Genomic DNA, 21,175 nt, shown 5'->3' on the forward strand with positions numbered 1-21,175 from the left:
CAAACGGGTCCTAGGTGAGGGGCCAGACAAAGCACGGCTCACATTACCCCTTATGATGCAAACAATTATTGAACCACGTTTTCCCTCGCCCGGACGCGGGTCACCGGGGCCCCCCTCTGGAGCCAGGCCTGGAGGCGGGGCTCGAAGGCGAGCGTCTGGTGGCCGGGCCCCATGGAAGGGGCCAGCCCGAAAAAGAAACATGGGTTCCCCTTCCCATGGGCTCACCACCTGTGGGAGGGGCCAAAGGGGTCGGGTGCATTGCAAGCTGGGCGGCGGCCAAAGGCAGGGACCTTGGCGGTCTGATCCCCGGCTGCAGAAGCTGGCTCTTGGGACATGGAATGTCACCTCTCTGGCTGGAAAGGAACCCGAGCTGGTGTGCGAGGCAGAAAAGTTCCGACTAGATATAGTCGGACTTGCCTCCACGCACAGTTTGGGTTCCGGTACAAGCCCTCTCGAGAGGGGCTGGACTCTCTTCCACTCTGGAGTTGCCCACGGTGAGAGGCGTCGAGCAGGTGTGGGTATACTTATTGCCCCCCGGCTGGGCGCCTGCACATTGGGGTTCACCCCGGTGAACGAGAGGGTAGCCTCCCTCCGCCTTCGGGTGGGGGGACGGGTCCTGACTGTTGTTTGTGTCTATGCACCAAACGGCAGTTCAGAGTACCCACCCTTTTTGGAGTCCCTGGAGGAGGTGCTGGAGAGCGCTCCTTCTGGGGACTCCATCGTTCTACTGGGTGACTTCAATGCTCACGTGGGCAATGACAGTGAGACCTGGAAGGGCGTGATTGGGAGGAACGGCCCCCCCGATCTGAACCCGAGCGGTGTTCTATTATTGGACTTCTGTGCTCGACACGGATTTTCTATAATGAACACCATGTTCAAACATAAGGGTGTCCATGTGTGCACTTGGCACCAGGACACCCTAGGCCGCAGTTCGATGATCGACTTTGTAGTCGTGTCATCGGATTTGCGGCCGCATGTTTTGGACACTCGGGCGAAGAGAGGGGCGGAGCTGTCAACTGATCACCACCTGGTGGTGGGTTGGCTCCGATGGTGGGGGAAGATGCCGGTCCGACCTGGCAGACCCAAACGTTCTGTGAGGGTCTGCTGGGAACGTCTGGCGGAATCCCCTGTCAGGAAGAGCTTCAACTCCCACCTCCGGCAGAACTTTTCCCACGTCCCGGGGGAGGCGGGGGACATTGAGTCCGAGAGGACCTTGTTCCGCGCCTCCATTGTTGAGGCGGCCGACCGGAGCTGTGGCCGTAAGGTCATTGGTGCCTGTCGTGGCGGCAATCCCCGAACCCGCTGGTGGACACCGGCGGTAAGGGATGCCGTCAAGCTGAAGAAGGAGTCCTATCGGGCCGTTTTGGCCTGCGGGACTCCCGAGGCAGCTGACAGGTACCGGATGGCCAAGCGGAACGCGGCTTCGGCGGTTGCTGAGGCAAAAACCCGGGCGTGGGAGGAGTTTGGCGAGGCCATGGAGAATGACTTCCGGACGGCTTCGAGGAAATTCTGGTCCACCATCCGGCGTCTCAGGAGGGGGAAGCAGTGCAACGTCAACACTGTTTACAGTGGAGATGGCGTGCTGCTGACCTCGACTCGGGACGTCGTGTGTCGGTGGGGAGAATACTTCGAAGACCTCCTCAATTCCACCGACACGCCTTCCATTGTGGAGGCAGGGCCTGGGGACTCTGAGGCGGACTCTCCAATCTCTGGGGTTGAAGTCACTAAGGTAGTTAAAAAACTCCTCGGTGGCAAGGCCCCGGGGGTGGATGAGATCCGCCCGGATTTCTTAAGGGCTCTGGATGCTGTGGGGCTGTCATGGCTGACACGTCTCTACAGCATCGCGTGGACATTGGGGACAGTGCCTCTGGATTGGCAGACTGGGGTGGTGGTTCCCCTCTTTAAGAAGGGGGACCGGATGGTGTGTTCCAATTACAGGGGAATTACACTCCTCAGCCTCCCTGGTAAGGTCTATTCAGGGGTGCTGGAGAGGAGGGTCCGTCGGGAGGTCGAACCTCGGATTCAGGAGGAACAGTGTGGCTTTCGTCCTGGCCGTGGAACAGTGGACCAGCTCTTCACCCTCAGCAGGATCCTCGAGGGTGCATGGGAGTTCGCCCAACCAGTCCACATGTGTTTTGTGGACTTGGAGAAGGCGTTCGACCGTGTCCCTCGGGAGGTCCTGTGGGGGGTGCTTCGGGAGTACGGGGTACCGAGCCAACTGATAAGGGCGGTTCGGTCCCTGTATCACCGATGCCAGAGTTTGGTCCGCATTTCCGGGAGTAAGTCGGATTCGTTCCCAGTGAGGGTTGGACTCCGCCAAGGCTGCCCTTTGTCACCGATTCTGTTTATAATTTTTATGGACAGAATTTCTAGGCGCAGCCAAGCCGTTGAGGGTGTCCGGTTTGGGGACCTCAGCATCGCGTCTCTGCTTTTTGCAGACGACGTGGTGCTGTTGGCTTCTTCAGGCTGTGATCTCCAGCTCTCACTGGAGCGGTTTGCAGCCGAGTGCGAAGCGGTTGGGATGAGGGTCAGCACCTCCAAATCCGAGTCCATGGTCCTCGATCGGAAAAGGGTGGAATGCCCTCTCCGGATCGGGGATGAGATCCTGCCCCAAGTGGAGGAGTTTAAGTATCTTGGGGTCTTGTTCACGAGTGAGGGGAGGATGGAGCGCGAGATCGACAGGCGGATCAGTGCAGCGTCGGCAGTAATGCGGACTCTGTACCGATCCGTCGTGGTAAAGAGAGAACTGAGCCAAAAGGCAAAGCTCTCAATTTAGCGGTCGATTTACGCTCCTACCCTCACCTATGGTCACGAGCTATGGGTCGTGACCGAAAGAACGAGATCCCGGATACAAGCGGCCGAAATGAGTTTTCTCCGCAGGATGACCGGGCTCTCCCTTAGAGATAGGGTGAGAATTTCGGTCATCCGGGAGAGACTCGGAGTAGAGTCGCTACTCCTCCACGTTGAGAGGAGCCAGATGAGGTGGCTCGGGCATCTCATCAGGATGCCTCCTGGACGCCTCCCTGGGGAGGTGTTCCGGGCATGTCCCACCGGTAGGAGACCCCGGGGACGACCCAGGACGCGCTGGAGAGACTATGTCTCTCAGCTGGCCTGGGAACGCCTTGGGATCCCCCGGGATGAGTTAGATGAAGTGGCTGGGGAGAGGGAAGTCTGGGAGTCCCTCCTGAAGCTGCTGCCTCCGCGACCCGACCCCGGATAAGCGGAAGAAGATGGATGGATGGATGGATGGATGGATGGATGGATGGATGGAATTTAATAATTGACTTTATTTTACAATACAACTTTATGCAACCAGTTTGTTTCAACAAAGTGCTAACGTATAAGAAAAACAATGATACAACTACAAAGACAGTGAAAACAGAAAAATATTCAGATTTACAACAATGAGTACCAGATCAATTCCTGGTAAATTTGTCATTATTCTTGGTGTGGATGAATAGGAATGCTTCTCAGTTTACCTCAATGTCTTTTGTACAAAGTAAGTGGGTGTGCGCTCTTTTTCCCTCCCAAATGAGTTGTGCAAGGTATAAACCATGTTAATGGTGGGAGTTATAAAACATGTCTCTTCCCACTTCTTTGTGTACTATGGAATTACCTCATGTGGGAAAAATATCTTAGGTTAAAAAATATGTACACTATACGACGTTCCTAACACAATGTAAGAATTCAGAGTGGAAACATGACAGAATTATGAATGTTTTATTTACGTTTTTCATTGCCAGGAATTAGAAAATGAACTGATTCAAGTGAGTGTGCATTACAAAATATTTCTTATCACTATTTAATACATGTTGGCCCACCTAAACAAAGGTAACAGTGCGTGAAGGCATAAACCTTCACCCACAACCATCAAATCAAACCCTTCATACCACGAGACATTGTTTTGCTGCTTAACATGTTTGACAGCAGACTGGAAGAACGAAAAGAATGACAGAGTGTCTAATCTACAAGTCTGTGGTGGTGCTTGGTTAAAAAAAAATACTAATACTGCACCAGCTCAATTTGACGTTTCCTTTCAGGGACAGAAATGCTGACTCTTGTAGTAGCACTACAATGAGAAAGGGAGCTATGAATAGGATTAGGTACTGCAGTCTATATGACATGACGTCTTGAAGGTTGACATAAAGCTCCCCTTCCCCTACCCATTTGAGGTAGACAAAAAGGAACCGGTTGTGAAATATTCTAAGTTGGAGCGTGATGCCAAAATATACATTTTTTGTAATACGTTTTTGCAGCCTGCTTCAGTGCTTAAAAGAACTAACGAATGATTGACAAGTGGAGTCATAACTTAAATAAAGATTTCAATTCTTACAAGCGCGAGACATAAATTGAGCATTAAAGTCTGCAGGTCGTGCAATGTGCATCCTGACACTTAACCCACACTCGCAAACAAAAGAACATGAAAAAAAACAAGCACCACCTCTTTTAAAGACATTAACACGCACAATAGAAATGTGGCACGATAAAAGAATGTCAGCCACGGCGTGCAGTGCTGTGTTAAGAACTGAACTTGACAAGATGATTTAACTGAAACATGAAACTTGAGTTTTTCCTCTCCTCACATTCTTTGGTCATCATATACAACAATGTCAACAGATAAACGTGCGCACGCACACACAAATGGGCTGCCACACAAAGGCAACATGCAGTAACTGATCAGCCATCAAAGGTGTCAAAAGCTGCACAAAAATGAACCGATTCATGAAATCCCATGTTTTTGCCTTGAGAGTTGACTCAGCCTTGCAGCTCCTCAAAACACGTCTCGCAAACCCGCACGGGTTTTGTGGAGAACGGCATCAAGGCCTTCCTTGACGAACACTCGGCGCAGAAAATCTTTCCGCACTGTCTGCAGTGATGCTGCAAGAAAATGACAATGCACACAAAATAAGAGGGTGAAAATGTTCATATAACGGCAAGTTTATTTTTGTGGTTGAAGTTTGCGGAGGCGTACAATGTGCATTAGGATGCCAGCTGTGGCGAATATTTTCAATTACTCATGACATGAGAATCAAAAATACTTATTCCTCAGAATGATGGAGTACACCTAAAACTACAATTAAAACCACAGAAATTAACATGTTTTAATTAACATCTATCAGAGTGGTGATGTTATGATGTTTTTTACTTTTGCGCTATGCTTGCTGGCTCCGTTTTGCTCCTCTTATTTATTGTGTTATCTGTTTATTTATTATTTATTCATCACTCTTACTATTGATTGTTTGAATTTTTTCCTTCTTGTTTTTATATTGTGTCGCGTACTTGTACGTCTATCGTGTTATGTGTCTCGTCACCGTGGGATAGAGAAAAACGTAATTTCGGTCTCTGTGTGTGTTGTGACATGTGGAGAGATTGACAATAAAGCTGACTTTGACTTTTTGACTTTGATCAAGATTACATCATTTGCATAAATTGCACTCGTAACCTAAAACCTTTCTTCAGTCAGAGTCAAGGTTATTATAGGTAATGAAAAGAAATGAAATAACTCAAACAAAAGTTGACAAAACATTTTTGTCAATGAATGAAAGATAAAACAAAAATGTTTTTTTTAAATAAAAATAAACGAACTGAAATTATACTCCATTTGGTAAACGAACAAAACCTTTACCTATTTACTTAACAAAATGATACCCAAAAATGTGCTTTGTCTTCATCTGTGTCAATTTGTCAACAGTAAGTTTTATTTCACTGTTGCTACGTATATGTAACCGCAGTTTACTTGACACTTGGACAAGGCAAAGAGAAAAAAAGAGCGAGATTGTGTGTCATGGTATCGGAGCATTTTTAGAGTACAGACGCCGTTGGATTTTATTCTGCTGATCGGTCATAATGCCGCCGGTTGGAGTCTTGTTATCGTGTGAATGGCCTTCAGACTTATCTGAACTTCCTTCTTACCTTCCTGACAGTGACAGAGAAGCCTTTGTGACACGTCATGCAGTTCCGCACCTCGTGATCCTCTGCCCATTTCCTGGCAAGACTCTGGGACTGCTTAATCGTAAGAACCAAACGCAGCAAATATGAAGCAGCTCTTCTCTGAAAAGGTAGGCTCTGTGGCTCACTAACCCGGAGGGACTGGTTCTCTCGGCCCAGCTCCTGCATGGCTGCCGTCGTGTCGTCAACTTTGCGCCTCAGGGTGGCCACCTGCTCATCTGTGGCTTGCTTCTCGGAAGAGTGCAAGAGGAGGTGACAAAAATAGCCACAAGACAGGATTATCGCCGTGATTTTAGCCCCAAATCTATCCTCCTGACAATCGTAGGTCATCGTAGTGTTACAAAGGTAACAGTGCGTGAAGGCATAAACCTTCACCCACAACCATCAAATCAAACCCTTCATACCACGAGACATTGTTTTGCTGCTTAACATGTTTGACAGCAGACTGGAAGAACGAAAAGAATGACAGAGTGTCTAATCTACAAGTCTGTGGTGGTGCTTGGTTAAAAAAAAATACTAATACTGCACCAACTCAATTTTACGTTTCCTTTCAGGGACAGAAATGCTGACTCTTGTAGTAGCACTACAATGAGAAAGGGAGCTATGAATAGGATTAGGTACTGCAGTCTGTGTGACATGACGTCTTGAAGGTTGACATAAAGCTCCCCTTCCCCTACCCATTTGAGGTAGACAAAAAGGAACCGGTTGTGAAACATTCTAAGTTGGAGCGTGATGCCAAAATAGATATTTTTTTGTAATACGTTTTTGCAGCCTGCTTCAGTGCTTAAAAGAACTAACGAATGATTGACAAGTGGAGTCATAACTTAAATAAAGATTTCAATTCTTACAAGCGCGAGACATAATTTGCCGACAAGACTGCATGTCTAGTTCATCCATAGGTGCATGCGCGCTGGCCATTTTTGGACAAGTGCTCAACGACGTTCAACATTTTTCTTGATCTTTTCAATGAGGGCAATGCTCATGTATTCTAATACCATCGAGAATAGGCACAAACTTATTGTCAAGTCAAATTGATCACAAATGTGTCTCAAATGTTTTCACATGCCCAGAGTCGCCTAATATTAACGATGTATTGTTTGTTGTACCAGTTCAGTCTGGAGTTTCTCATTCTCTTGCTGAAGCAGCTCAGTCTTCTGGTCAGCAGCTTCCCTTAAACTCTTCTCTTTGTCATAACGGGACTTTATATCTAGAGATTGACACAAGACCAACTTAGTTCATCAATATAGCAAAGATATAATAAAAGCTCAGCCAAGTGGATGGACTGGGCATCGATGGGACGTTATTCCCTTGCACACACTAACCTACTATCTCTGCGGCCAGCCGGGCCACCGTCTCAGATCCCTTTAACTTCATTTCTAGTACTGTGTGTGTGTGTGTGTGGGGGGGGGGGGGGGGCAGAAACACACATTAGTGACATTGTTATCATCTTGCATATGCATACATGTGGGTGTTTTGCAGGCCCCACCTGAATCCTCTGAGCTCATCTGTCCGTCATTCTGTGGGATTGAGGGAAAACATTGTGACACCATACCACAAGACAAAGCATCCCCACAGTGTTGATAACAAACTATTTCACAACATTTCTAATGAGTGAAGCCTCTTTAACACAAGGTGAAACATCTTGAAGGAATTACTTGCTTCAGGTCTCCTTGGACTTTGTCTAATTCTTTTTTCAGCTCCCCGGAAAACCATCTTTCTTCCTAAATAGAAAGCTGTTGGAATCATTGAAGTAAAGCCTTGTCATTTACGAGTTTATGGCTTTCCTTTTATCTAGGTTCTTTCTCTTTAGTGACAGGGATGTCTTTTGATCCCTGTCAGCCATATATGTATCCTTCCTGTCCTTATGTTATCTGTGTGTTTTTGTTCCTGTAAGAGGCCTTCACTAACAATGAGCAGAGCTTATTTGCATAGGCGAAATGTTCTTATTTGGTTGAAAGAAACTTCATTCCTTTTAGTTAACTGTAGGTTTGGTTCATAGATTGTTACAAGTTATCCCATATTTACTCAATGTTTGTTCAAGTGTTTAGGACAAGTCACTCATTCTTATTGCGTGTTAATTTACTAAGTAGATAAAGTCTAGCCAAGGTTGAGTTGCATTGTTCCACAGGAAAGGGGCAATTGAAGTTATCTGATCTCACTCGCGGACTACTCGGCCAACAGCTGGAGAAGAACAGATGGACAAACTCTGCGGGGGTCACGGGCCGTCAATGAAGTGCTAATTCACACCACACTACATTCCTTAGCTAATCAACGTTGCTACAGACACAATCTTCCCTCCCTTTAGTGTAGCAACGCCTCTGTAAGCAGAGCAACCAAAACATTAAATAGAGGAGCACGTGGAGGGAGAACTCAGAATTGATGGAGATTGTGCCTTCTTGTTTTTTATATTGCGTTGTTTACTTGTAATACGTCTTCAGACATATCGTGTAATATGATTTGTCACCGGGGGATAGGGAAAACGTAATTTCGATGTCTTTGTGTGTCTCGGCATGTGACGATGTTGACAATAAAGCAGACTTTGACTTTGATTTTGAGATTGTAACCGAGTTTCCTCTCTCTATCGTTCTCCTCGCGAGTAAACCTGTTCTGGTTCTTTTCTCCTCTTCCTTCCACCGTGTGGTTAAATGTCTGATGGTATTTAGACCTGACAAAAGCGAATCAAATAAATATTTAAATGAACACAAATGACTGTGCAGTTTAAAGTGAAGTTTGAAGTGAAGTGAAATGTGAAGAAAGCACATACCTTAACCGATGTATGAAGGTCCTGGACCTCTTGTCGCAACCTTGATCGGTCTTCCCTAAATTAAAGACAGGAATCATTTTTGTTTAGAATTCCTGCTAGGCATAGTTATAGCTCTATAAATGTCCAACTTCGCTGCAATTAACTTGTGATTAGTCATGGTTGTACCTTCAAATTGAGCCCCAGGATAATTGATGGGGATGATCATGGTAATCAGTAAATGTATTGTTAAGAATTCAGTCCACGGTGTGAAAGTGATTCTTGCTCCATCATGTATTAACACAAATGAGGATCCAAATATGGATTGCAGAGGTTCTATTGATCCAATCTCAAAAAATCCGCAGATTAAAGAGCAACAAGGCTATGAATTGTCATCTGAGGTAATTTGGGAGACAGTAAAAGATTATTGGAAAACAAATGAGGCTTCATGCTGATTAATGCTACTTGCCGTTGAAGTTTAGAATCAAAGTAAACATGACTAACAAAGCAAGTTCCACATATCGCATTTCAACCAACCACGTGGCGTTGCCTTAAAAAAGCTTTCTTTACTTTACATACTTGAACACAAATAGTGGAGTGACACATATACACAAATAATATAGCAATACTCACAGACATTAATCCTTCAACTAGTACGAAAAATGACTCATATTACAGCATGAGTCACTTATAGCAATAGCAGTGTAAAGGATGAGGAAGCACTGTTCTTTGTAAATACAATCAAAGAATAGTGCTTCTTCTTCTTATACAGCATGACAGTACAGTATTATACTCCCTCCTAGTGGCCAAGGCGGTACACCAGAAGGAGCTGCAGAACGAGTTGGATTGCAGCATTAACTCATGATGCGCAAACTGATTACTCGATCTTGTTTATCAAATAAAGTATTATAGAGTGCTATACAAAAAACATTGCACTTTTTTTCCATTGGTCTGGAGTGACGTTCTATTCATTTCAATGAGGAAATGGGATTTGATGTACAAGTGTGAGCGAATCAAACTAAGTGTGAGCGAATTAAACTTGTATCTCAAAGCGCCACTTTAATTCAATATTTTTCCCCACTTCATTGAGGAAGCGGCCGATCTGAAACTGACTTGTGGCTAAAAATTCATATCGTACACAAAAAAAGAATTGACAGAGTGACAGCTTTTATGTGACTTGGGCCACACTTACGTGAAGGTACCACAGTAAGGTTTTCACTTCTCTAAGTGTCGATCAAATAAAATAGGCTTCTGGGTAAACACAAAGACAATCGGGCTGTCCCGATTAATCCCCTTCCTGACCAAGGACGTCAAATGCCTGACTATTTTATAAGATTGTCCTTCTGTCTAGGACAGGGGTGGGCAAACTTTTTGACTCGCGGGCCGAACTGGGTTCTAAATTTGGACCGGAGGGCCGAACCAGGAGCAGATGGACGTAGTGTTTGTGTGAAGTAATATAAGCGACCTGTAAAGGTCATTGCATAAAAGATTTTGGCCTTTAGTAGGTAGTAAAGCATGGATATTCCAAACAAGCTTTTTGAAAACAAATGCGTTTACAACATTAAAAAAAAAAAAAAAAACCACTAAAAACCTGCTATCAGTGATTCTCATAAAATACGAGACTGTTATTATGAATAACAGTCTCGTATTTTATGTTATTATGAATAACAGTCTCCATCACTTCAGTGCCTGCAGGTCAGATTAATGAAAGATCTTATGAGATCACATCAAACGGCAAACATTCTGACCAAATATATCATGATCTTGAAGAATCGGTGAAAGCATACATCCAAATAAAGTAATCAAAACGGCAACACGGTGAGGGGTATCTGAAAATCAGAGCAGAGTTTTAACTCACAAACACCTGGTAACAGAGGTGAGGAAACGGGAAACACTTCCTTAAAGTAAGCCTTAAGAACTTTACAGGTTAAGATTAGTCGCAAACAGGTGGTGTATCAATGTCCTTGAGCATCCTGCATTGTTTGAAAATGAGAATGGTCGCTAGTTTCAATCCCTGCTATGTGTACAAATCATATTCAAAATGTTTTTTGTTTTTTTTACAACAAACTTGAGAGCCTCCCCTTCATTTTCAGTGGGAACAGTGTTGTTGGTCTCCCTTTTATGCTAGTGCGTCATAGTCTGGAGTAAAATTTGTTGTGGCAATTCTTAGGAGAGAACCGAGGTGTTGGTCCGTTTACCTCGATCTGTGACGGGTTGATGTTGGCGTTCATGTGGCTGAACGTCACGTCGCGTACGTAGAGCCAAATTGGCCACTCTCTTTTAAACGCTCGGCACTGTGTCCACCTTGCTTTTCTTTGGGCGACTCATTTTAATGGAAGGATTCCAGGGGAAGGTTTGCGTAAAACTGTATCTGAAAGCTCAGCGCGCGAATTACAAGAATGCTGTCGTCACAGCCCACGCTCTAAATTCGGGACTGATACGAATAGAGCGAGAGTGCGCCATGTCCGTACTACTGAGTACGTACACGCACTTGTGAGTGTGCACCGAGCTTTCTGACACGGCTTCCGGTAGTAAATGCACAGGCGAGCGCTTCGCCATCTACCGGGGAAACGCAGTCATTGCAGGCAAAATGACCACAAAAAAAAAAAGTTTAATAATACAATTTGTTCAGGGTTGGCGGGGCGGATTAAACGGTCCCGTGGGCCGGATGTGGCCCGCGGGCCGTAGTTTGCCCACACCTGGTCTAGGATGTGTTTACAGTGGATTTATCTCAATAATAATAAGTTGGGGCTAACAATCTTAATTGATGAAAGTGTTCAATATTTACGACTACAAATGTACATGAGTGTGGAGAAAGCCAACGTCTCCCCCGGCCGGCCGGGTATTTGACGATGAACAGTGACATGTACGCAACATTTTTCTTTTAATTTTTTATAAATAAAAGTGGGTTCCCCAGACACCATTAAGTGTTTCCCAAAAGAAGTATTTTCTCATTGACATCCCCATCTTACAATGTTCCCAATACTCGTGCATATCCAGAAGTCCCACCGTTTTTGTGAGATCATGAGTAGGGATGGGAATTAAAGATTAAAGCCCCAATGATCGTCACACACACACACACACACACACACACACCTGGGTGTGGTGAAATTTGCCCTCTGCATTTAACCCATCCCCGTGTGATTTTAATCCATCCCCTGGGGGAGAGGGGAGCAGTGAGCAGCAGCGGTGCCGCGCTCGGGAATCAGTTGGTGATCTAACCCCCCAATTCCAACCCTTAATGCTGAGTGCCAAGCAGGGAGGCAATGGGTCCCATTTTTACAGTCTTTGGTATGAGCCGGCCGGGGTTTGAACCCACAACCTTCCAGTCTCAGGGCGGACACTCTTCCGCTAGGCCACCGAGCTGGTCACACAATTGATAAGCTTTTTCCGATTTCATTTTCGATTCTGTTTAAAGATTCAATTCTCTTACCGATTCACATTTGGGGGGGGGGGGGGGCTGAAAGGAGCACAAATGATTATGATGATTTTGTTTTATATATTCCAACTTTGTGTAAATATGACATTACAAGCCTAAGAGTAAAGAATGCAAACATTCTCCTACAATAGAAATCATCACCTACCGAAAATCAGGGGCTTCTACAGTGGCAAATCGGTGCAAGCCTTTCACTACAAACTTTGTCGCTGCACAATGACATTCATCAGTCCTTTCGTTAGACATTTTGATCCTCCCTGCCTCCGTGAACGGACAAGCTAGAGGTACAGTACTGTTGGCGTCTGAACCAGTCAGCATCTCTTGTCGTCATCTAAAATAAAACATGAGATGCAATTTGCATGACAGATTTTACAATTATAGAACTAGAGCGAGCATGAAAAGCTGTGTTTGTCAGTTACCTGCAGTAAAACTGCACGTCGGGCTCGGGCTAATGTTGCTGCTGGTGCTAGGTTGTTGACTGACCCTCCGCAGCGGATCAAACGCATAGTGTTACACTAGTGACATGCTAGTACAAATGCTTTTGCATATTAGAGATATTACCTCCCTTTGATGAAATTTCAACATTGCAAGTATTGCACGTCGCTCTATTTTTGTCCTTCTTAGCAAAATATGACCAAACTTTGGAGCGCTTCAACCTCACAGGTGCCATCATTGTCTACGTTGCCATGCATGTTGCATAGCGTGCGTAGTGACGTAATTCGTGCGGACTAGAATCGCTAAGGGAATTTCTAGCAAAATAGCAAACGATTCCAAGGAATTGGGAAAGTGGAAACCAGGTCTCAACAAGAACTGGTTCTCAATTCCCATCATGAAAAATGTCCGCCTCAGTGGACTTAGTTTCAGGATTAATGGCGATAGAGAATCTTAATGGTTCTGGTGCTCTCTGTTGAGATTATCGCAGCAGACCACACAACATCACCAAAATTGCAAAATGACAGCTGTTCTACCTTTATTTTGGTTGTCTGTCACAGATTTAATTTTTTTTTTTTTTTTTTAACGATTTGATCAATTATGTGTGTACCAGGCCTCAGTCAAACACCCAATATAATAAGAGGTATAGAAGTAATGGATAGCAATCAATCCCACCTAGTGGGGGCCACATGAGCAGGAAGGTCTCCAGTGTCGTGGAACAGCTCATAATGCTTGGACAAGTCCTCTGCTGAGCTGTGGGACTTCATGCATTGAGGACAGATGAAGCCCTAAACACAAAGGCCAATGTAATAATAAGTTAATTATGCCAGGCTTGCTAATTAGGAAAAAAAACAAACCTAACAATTTATTTAACTACCTCAGAGGTCTGCTCGTGGCTAACGTCTGTGGTGGGCTGCTCCGACTCTGCATTCTGACCGCCTCCTATTCCAGGAATCTGGAAAACAAGAGAAACAGAAAGGGATCAGCTAAACTTGAAAATAAGAGTAAGCTTTCTAAATCACTTTAAATATTGACCTTTATGACTTGCCATAGCATGAGCTAGTAAGTATAATTGCATGTGCCAACGACAAAAACGTACAAAAACTATATAAAAACTTCTGGGCAGAAACATAAACCAGCTTGAGAGGTTTGTAATATTGGACACAAATTTAATACAGCACATTGCAGTTCAACACAATTTGTAACCTACCTGTAAGCTACAACCTACTATTGCATTGTTATCCTTCTGTGCTTGGCCTGCAGGTAATTAAATAGGTGCAGCAACGGGTCCTGTATGTTGTACGGATGAGAAATGTGGCTCTTCATTCATCTCTTGTGCATTTTAAACTTATTATTGTCAACTAATGTTGGGTAGGTGAGATACCGTCCTTATAACTGTTCGGTTCTGATTGCCACATGAGGACAAATGGAATGATTAAAGAATTTGGGATATTGCAACAGTTATTTGAAGGCTTTAGCATATACTGTGGAACAAATCAATTGGAACATAAGTGGGGGGGAGACTGTGGGTGAAAGTCCAAGGTCCGGACAACAAAACGAAACAGTGTTAATTTGTATGGCCTCGTCAGCCTCATCAGGTTTCAGCGCAGAAATCTTCCCACATCGCGAATCAGGACAGGACGTGTTCAGATAGCTCGAAGTGGTGCAGTTATTCAAATGCTCCTAATGGCTGCGCGCTGGAACATTGGCCAGGATCCAATCGGTGTAACACCTTCACTCGGAAGTACTGTGAAGCAGGGAGGGTCACCTCATTGCAGCTCTACTGGAGAAAGGTCTCGCCTCCATCATGTGGCCCGTTCACTTTATTTAGTTGATACATGAGGTAACTCTTTATCTGTGTCAGGACTCAGGACTGTGGGACCATAATATGGTAGGAACTTGGAGGCGTGGAGGAGGGCTGTAAATCTGCATCATTACACACCCCTTCCACTCATTTCAAACATTAACCAGAACTGCAGTCTGACTTCATAGCAAAGGGGGGGGCGGGGGGCGGGAAGAATATTGATCATCCAAACATAAGCATTACATTTACCTATATAGGAGTTACTTGAACGCTACTTTTGTATAACGATCGAGAAATTTCTTTCCAAGAATAGGCTCCATTTAGCCAATAACCTTAAACCTTTCATATGCCATTCAGTGAGGATGACATTAATCTCTTATGAAGCCAAATGTAAAAGTGGTGCTGTCTTGAATGGGCAGAGATTTCGCCACATTTCACTGTTTCGGATGGGAATGTGTCATATACAGATGTTTCGCAAATAAACGCGACAGTGAGTTATGAAGAAAAAACGGCTCCCATACAAACAAGGTCACGTCACTGTCGTCTGTTGCAATGAATGAGATGTATTAAATTATCGCATGGTAATTCACGACTAAATAAGTGGTTAAACTGCAAAAAAAAAAAAAAAAGAAGATCAGTTAGAATCCGGCTAATGGCCATTAGCATTTAAGGAATGGTTGATGAATCAACCCAACATTGTATAGCTAACGGAAACAGATAAAGTGCGTGTATTTGCTGGCCAGTAATGTTATCTTGATATATAACACCCTCGCGTGTTTTTCCAGGCTGCCAAACTATGCAGCGGTGTTTTTTTTATTGTAAAATTTACGTTCTCTGTCGATAACGCCACTGAATAAAGTAGCCTTCCTCAATTTAAACGGGTTAGCATCAAATGCTAACTTTTGCCGCCCATCATAAGAAGCGCTTGATATATTGACCGCGACTTGGCGGGATGTGCTATTTTCCGCCATTGTCAGTAAACCGTCGTCTCGAACACATGACACCGCCCATCCGCGACAGGTTGTGATTTAAAAGGGGCGCCTCCTGTATAAACCAGGGATGGACCTACGTTTAAATAAAAAAAAAAGAATCATATTTGGCTCCACTAAACCTCATATAGCGCGGAATGTTGTCGTGGAAGCTTACCATTTGTAATATCCGTCGGAGCATGGCCTTCTCAGCGTTTGTCCCAACACGAACCTGAATCGGTTTCCCAGACGGAACGTTTGCGTCGCTGTACCACAGACACCTGACCAAGACCAGGCAGAGAAAAACAGAGAAGGGGCGGGTCCTTGGAGGGACTGTACAGTGGACTACACAAGTCCTGTCTAGAAATACAAACGCACCGAACTAGTGGATCGTTGGTTGGTGGCGAACTACAAACTACATGAGAGTACACAGCAGGGCTGAGGACTCGGTCGGATTTTTGCACCGAGTCCGAGTCCGGCCTCTTGGCCATGAGTCCGAGTCCGGCTGTCCATTTTTTTCTGTTAATTCATGTGACTGCTTAGTCTTTATTCAAGGCTAATTTAGATCAAAATCTAAATAATTACAACAGTTTTGTGATGGCTTTGTCTTTATTAAACATATAAACGAATACAATAAACAGATACTTTCAAGTTTTAATCATTAATTACACCATTATAGCTCAGACATTTATCTAAACACAAATAATTAGTGACGACCCCTTATTTGGAAAGCGAAAAACCCATGTCGTACGGCGTGTTAGGATACGGATTTTAGCTATTGATCTGACTCCAAATTGTGATCAACACTTAACACAAGAATTGCTATGTTCTAATCCACACACTGGCGCACCTAACAATTTTGCGAGTTCGTTCTGTCAAAGACAAGACCAGTAGATCAATCAGACTGAATTTACCAATTGTTTAATCGTGACAAAGCAAGCTAATACAGGCGCCTGGGTCTTGGGTCCTTACCACAAAAACCCGTGTGGCTTCGTGACCAGAAAGACGACACAGTCTTCCGGGTTGCCCAGTTTTAAAGAAACACAATATGAATATTCAAACATGCAAAAGGTTGTGTGCTGATTGGTCGATGGTCGATGGTCATCTCCTCCTCGTTTGGGTTTTCCCTTGCTCAGCACAGGTGTCTGGACCACAAAGACGAGTTGTTTTTCGCGTTCCCATCGGCCTTGAGATATGCTCCCTTTCTGGACCTCCTGTTCCACAATACTTTGAAGAAAACAAATTCATGTAGCCTGCACATTCCTTTCCACTTATTAAGCGACCACACTACTACTAGAAATTAAATTGATATGATTATATGTGTCTAACGGATGTGTTTGCAAACTGCCGAATGTACATTTCCCTTTAGGCGTCAGCACTATGTTGTTTTCAATAAAAACATGAAGAACTCACGTTTGCGTTAGTCAATTTTAATTTTTTATAAAGGATTCTTCTCATTTGATGCCATCCGCGTTCTGCCATTGAAGCGGGGTGCATTCAAAGACCAGTCGTACAGACGGAACACTCATTCACTTCACCAAAACGCAACAATATAATCACGTGAGCTCTTTGCATAAACATTGATGCAAAGAAACTCCTCTTTTTGGGTACAGGCTACAGGGAGTATATATTACAAAGGAGACTTTCTACTTAATTGTGATCATCATTCATCCATCCATCCATCCATCCATCCATCCATCCATCCATCCATCCATCCATCCATCCATCCATCCATCCATTTTATTTTATTACTCAGGTATTTTCAAAGCAAATTAATATTGTTGTATTTATTAATTTGCTTTAACATGACAGCGCAATATAATTAAAAGCTGACACGATAGCAATGTCAAACGTGTTCATTTAAGAAAAAGCCACACACGTTTTGTGATCAAATCTTTCATAACGAGAATGATTTGAGTGAATCGATTTTACAATTTGTATCCCCCCTCCCCACCATCTGTCATTTTGCTTGGGACAAAAGGAGCCTTCAGAACTGAAATTTCGTCTCAATTATTCATTCAAATCAATTCACTCAAATCATTCTCGTTATGAAAGATTTGATCACAAAACGTTTCCGTCTGTACGACTGGTTTTTGAATGCACCCCGCTTCAATGGCAGAACGCGGATGAATTTAAAGACATCAAATGAGAAGAATCCTTTATAAAAATTAAAATTGACTGACGCAAACGTGAGTTCTTCATGTTTTTATTGAAAACAACATAGTGGTGACGCCGTACGACGCCGTACGGCATCGGTTTTTCGCTATAATTCGGTATAATTTGACGTAGTCCAAACTCACCCAAAGTTAAGGTTTCATGGGAATATTATTGTCATAATTGTCTGGACCATTTTATCTGTGCCATCGGATTTTGAATTCGAATTTGTAGCACTGAATTTTTTTACCTCCAATTTTTAACACTGAATTTTTTTTGCATCTAAATCAGACTTTGAATTTTAAAAGCCATCGAATTTCTAGCACTGAATTTTTTTTTCCTAAGACATTTTTTAGACTGAATGTCTTAAAAAATTCAGTGTAAAAAAATTCGACATCTCAAAAAATTCAATGTAAAAAAATTCAATGTCTAAAAAAATTCAGTGTAAAAAAATTCGATGTCTCCAAAAATTCAGTGTAAAAATATTCAGCGCGGACATCCGGGGTAACCAAGGGAGAAGTAATCGATCCCTGTATCAAATCATCCAACGTTCAGCCAATCAAGTTACGCTCCATTGGTCATGTGACGTCGAAACAGGAACGTCGTGAAGTTCAAAGGTGAGCTCCGGTCAGAGCTCAGGATGGCCCAAAACACAAATAATAACGCTTCGGTGAGTGTACTCTTTATTTACCTTTTGTGTTCGTAAAAGTCAGTATTTTATTTACCGGACACCTTAACAGAATTTGTTGAACAATGTCTACACAGGGAACTTTTAATGAAGTGGTGTTCCTTAAAAGTTTGCTAGCTATGAGCTAGCGTTATATTAGCATGGTTACCATGGTAACATGGCGCTCGGTACTGCGCTCATTAGTACTCTGTTCCGATGTTATGATGTGGCTGGCAAGAAATATCTGACTCACCGTTTGTTTAACAGCAAACTACTACTAGGTGATTTACTTTACCAAGTTGTACCAAGTTATTTTCTCTGAAACATAAAAGATAGTGGGTGGTCTGTAATACTGCAAATACAAGGAATTGTATCAGTCTGCAAGAGAAAAGTATTATTTCCACATTCACTCGAGGATTGAAGCATAATAAATGTATTAAAATGGAATTATTCTTTTTCTATGTTACTCTTCAAGCTTTTAGATGAAGAATCTTGTGTTCTATCCTCTCTGTCTTATTAATATTAACAGGTAATAGGACGTGTCACAAGGCAAATTAAGCAGCTGAGACGAGGTCTTAAAGAAACGCCAATGTGGACACTGTTGACCCAAAGACCAGACACAGTGGCTTTGCTTTTTCCTGAAGAGGGAGCAGGAAATTTCAGCCCTGAGGTTAACTGTTTTCAATCTTGTTATTTCTGTTTTCCTACATACATAGATACCCCACAGCCTCCACTTGCTTTGAGACCCTGCGCATCCCAGGGCATTACAAGGATTACACATCTTTTAAATGTGACATCCTGGCCTGTATTTACAGTTGCCATACAGGATTTGGTCTTGTGTGAGACATTTGGCCTGTAGCCTTGTAAGACAAGATTGGATGTTAAAATATATAATATATATAATAATATATATGCAGTAACATGAAAGCAGCAGTATAAAAAATGTGTTATGGAGCATACTGATAACTACCAAATACTTTACAAACACACTTTGAATGTATGCATTTTGCCAAAAACATTGCTTGATAAGAATTTACCGAATTAATTTATGGTTTGTATGCGGCTTATGACACCAGTGGTGTCAACACGGTGCATGGAGGCTCTGACGCGGTTATACTGCACCCTCAGTCCTCTGGCTTGCAGAAGGGCCTTCACCATCCGATATCCAGAGTGAGGCTGCCTCGACTTAATCTCTCTTACACACTGATCTAACTCTTCATCAGTCATAGTGCTGTATAATGCCTTAACTGAGAGATCAGACTCAGCCATGCGTCTGTATACTGTGCGCCTGGACATCCCCAAAAGTTTAGCTATACATGGAACAGACAGATTAAGTTCCAAAGGTTTGCTAAGGTACTCTGGGGATATGACCATTCTTTGTCGCCCAGCCGGTCCTTGCTCAAACTGCACAACTGCAATGTGTTGCTCCCTTTTGTCTTTTTCCAGATTGATAAGACTGTGTAGCTGTGTCAGTGAGTCTAGAATAGCTGGACAAACAGTTACTTGACTGGATACAGCATTTAATAACACAAGTTCTTGTGTGCAAGTGAACTCTAAGAAGTCCAGATCAAGAGGCATGCGTCCCAGAATATGCTCCAATCGAGAGCGAAGTCTTTCTAAAAGATGATAAAGCAGGAGTTCCTAGGAGAGAAAAACAAAATCACTGTGTGAGCACATTTTATGGAAATTTCAAACTAAGCATGGATTTGTTAACATTTTTATGTTCTCTTTTTATTGTCTCAAGTAAGTTAACATCTCATGAGTATCGGAGTGAGTTCAGAGCTGAGATTATTTATTTTCATATGAAAAGTGCTCATTTGTAAATGTATTTTTTAGTGGGCATCAGGACTTTGTCCTTAACCTTGGAAAACAACCTCTGTCCCCACGAGTGAGAGAATCAGACAGCGTCCAGTACTGGCAATTATGTAAATTGGGACGGAAAATGTAACTTTGCAAACGGCAGAATGGGGCTGCTAACTTATGAGCAATCACGACCCAAGCTGTTACCAGTAACAGTTAATACTGTAATGCAATTATTTGTGCCTTCTTTTAATGTTGTGGGTGAAGTGAATCACCTAGTAGTAGTTTGCTGTTAAACAAACGGTGAGTCAGATATTTCTTGCCAGCCACATCATAACATCGGAACAGAGTACTAACGAGCGCAGTACCGAGCGCCATGTTACCATGGTAACCATGCTAACATAACGCTAGCTCATAGCTAGCAAACTTTTAAGGAACACCACTTCATTAAAAGTTCCCTGTGTAGACATTGTTCAACAAATTCTGTTAAGGTGTCCGGTAAATAAAATACTGACTTTTACGAACACAAAAGGTAAATAAAGAGTACACTCACCGAAGCGTTATTATTTGTGTTTTGGGCCATCCTGAGCTCTGACCGGAGCTCACTTTTGAACTTCACGACGTTCCTGTTTCGACGTCACATGACCAATGGAGCGTAACTTGATTGGCTGAACGTTGGATGATTTGATACAGGGATCGATTACTTCTCCCTTGGTTACCCCGGATGTCCGCGCTGAATATTTTTACACTGAATTTTTGGAGACATCGAATTTTTTTACACTGAATTTTTTTAGACATTGAATTTTTTTACATTGGATTTTTTGAGATGTCGAATTTTTTTACACTGAATTTTTTAAGACATTGAATTTTTTTACACTGAATTTTTTGAGACATTGAAAAAAGTGTCTTAGGAAAAAAAATTTCAGTGCTAGAAATTCCATGGCTTTTAAAATTCAAAGTCTGATTTAGACGCAAAAGAAAATTCAGTGTTAAAAATTGGATGTAAAAAAATTCAGTGCTACAAATTCGAATTCAAAATCCGATGGCACAGATAAACTTCCATAAGAGATGTTGTGTGTTTTGGGCTAACTCAAATTCCGTAGTAGAAAAACCCCCGAAGTGGGATGGGCGCATTCTGTGTTGTTGTGGTACGCCCTGTGAACGCACTGTGAGTAAGGAATAAAGCAGTCATCGTTCACGTCGTTGTCCGACCTATTCTTGCTAT

General features: G+C 43.2%; 1 protein-coding gene and 1 long non-coding RNA gene across 5 annotated transcripts; both read right to left on the bottom strand.

Annotated features, from left to right (window-relative positions):
• Positions 1-3,704: 3,704 nt before the first annotated feature.
• LOC133157080 (early endosome antigen 1-like) lies at positions 3,705-16,666 on the bottom strand. 4 transcript variants are annotated; one of them, XM_061283334.1, is made up of 10 exons: positions 15,508-16,666; positions 13,435-13,512; positions 13,233-13,345; positions 8,714-8,768; positions 7,436-7,466; positions 7,272-7,331; positions 7,056-7,156; positions 6,082-6,177; positions 5,914-6,006; positions 3,705-4,878 (listed from the first exon to the last, which is right to left on the bottom strand). In XM_061283334.1, the coding sequence occupies exons 1-10, from the start codon at positions 15,529-15,531 to the stop codon at positions 4,756-4,758; spliced, it is 774 nt and encodes a 257-aa protein (XP_061139318.1). In that variant the 5' UTR covers positions 15,532-16,666; the 3' UTR covers positions 3,705-4,755. The 4 variants fall into 4 exon arrangements, with proteins under 4 accessions (XP_061139318.1, XP_061139319.1, XP_061139317.1 ...); XM_061283335.1 differs by having other exon boundaries at positions 5,914-6,003; positions 15,508-16,665; XM_061283333.1 differs by having other exon boundaries at positions 5,914-6,177; positions 15,508-16,664.
• Positions 16,667-18,149: 1,483 nt separating this feature from the next.
• Positions 18,150-20,621, bottom strand: LOC133157084 (uncharacterized). Its single transcript, XR_009714938.1, has 2 exons — positions 20,504-20,621; positions 18,150-19,791 (listed from the first exon to the last, which is right to left on the bottom strand). It is a non-coding gene; the product is annotated as an uncharacterized LOC133157084 (long non-coding RNA).
• Between the last annotated feature and the right edge of the window lie 554 nt (positions 20,622-21,175).

This window comes from Syngnathus typhle, linkage group LG7 (genome assembly GCF_033458585.1).
Source record: "Syngnathus typhle isolate RoL2023-S1 ecotype Sweden linkage group LG7, RoL_Styp_1.0, whole genome shotgun sequence".
Lineage (NCBI taxonomy): Eukaryota > Metazoa > Chordata > Actinopteri > Syngnathiformes > Syngnathidae > Syngnathus > Syngnathus typhle.

Coding starts and splice junctions, on each gene's coding strand:
- LOC133157080 (XM_061283333.1), bottom strand. CDS start 15,531: ATGCTCCGACGGATATTACAAATG. Junction 8,769..13,232: donor GCTCATGTGGCCCCCACTAG/GTGGGATTGATT, acceptor TCTTTAATTTAG/GGAAGACCGATCAAGGTTGC. Junction 7,332..7,435: donor GATGAGCTCAGAGGATTCAG/GTGGGGCCTGCA, acceptor ACACACACACAG/TACTAGAAATGAAGTTAAAG.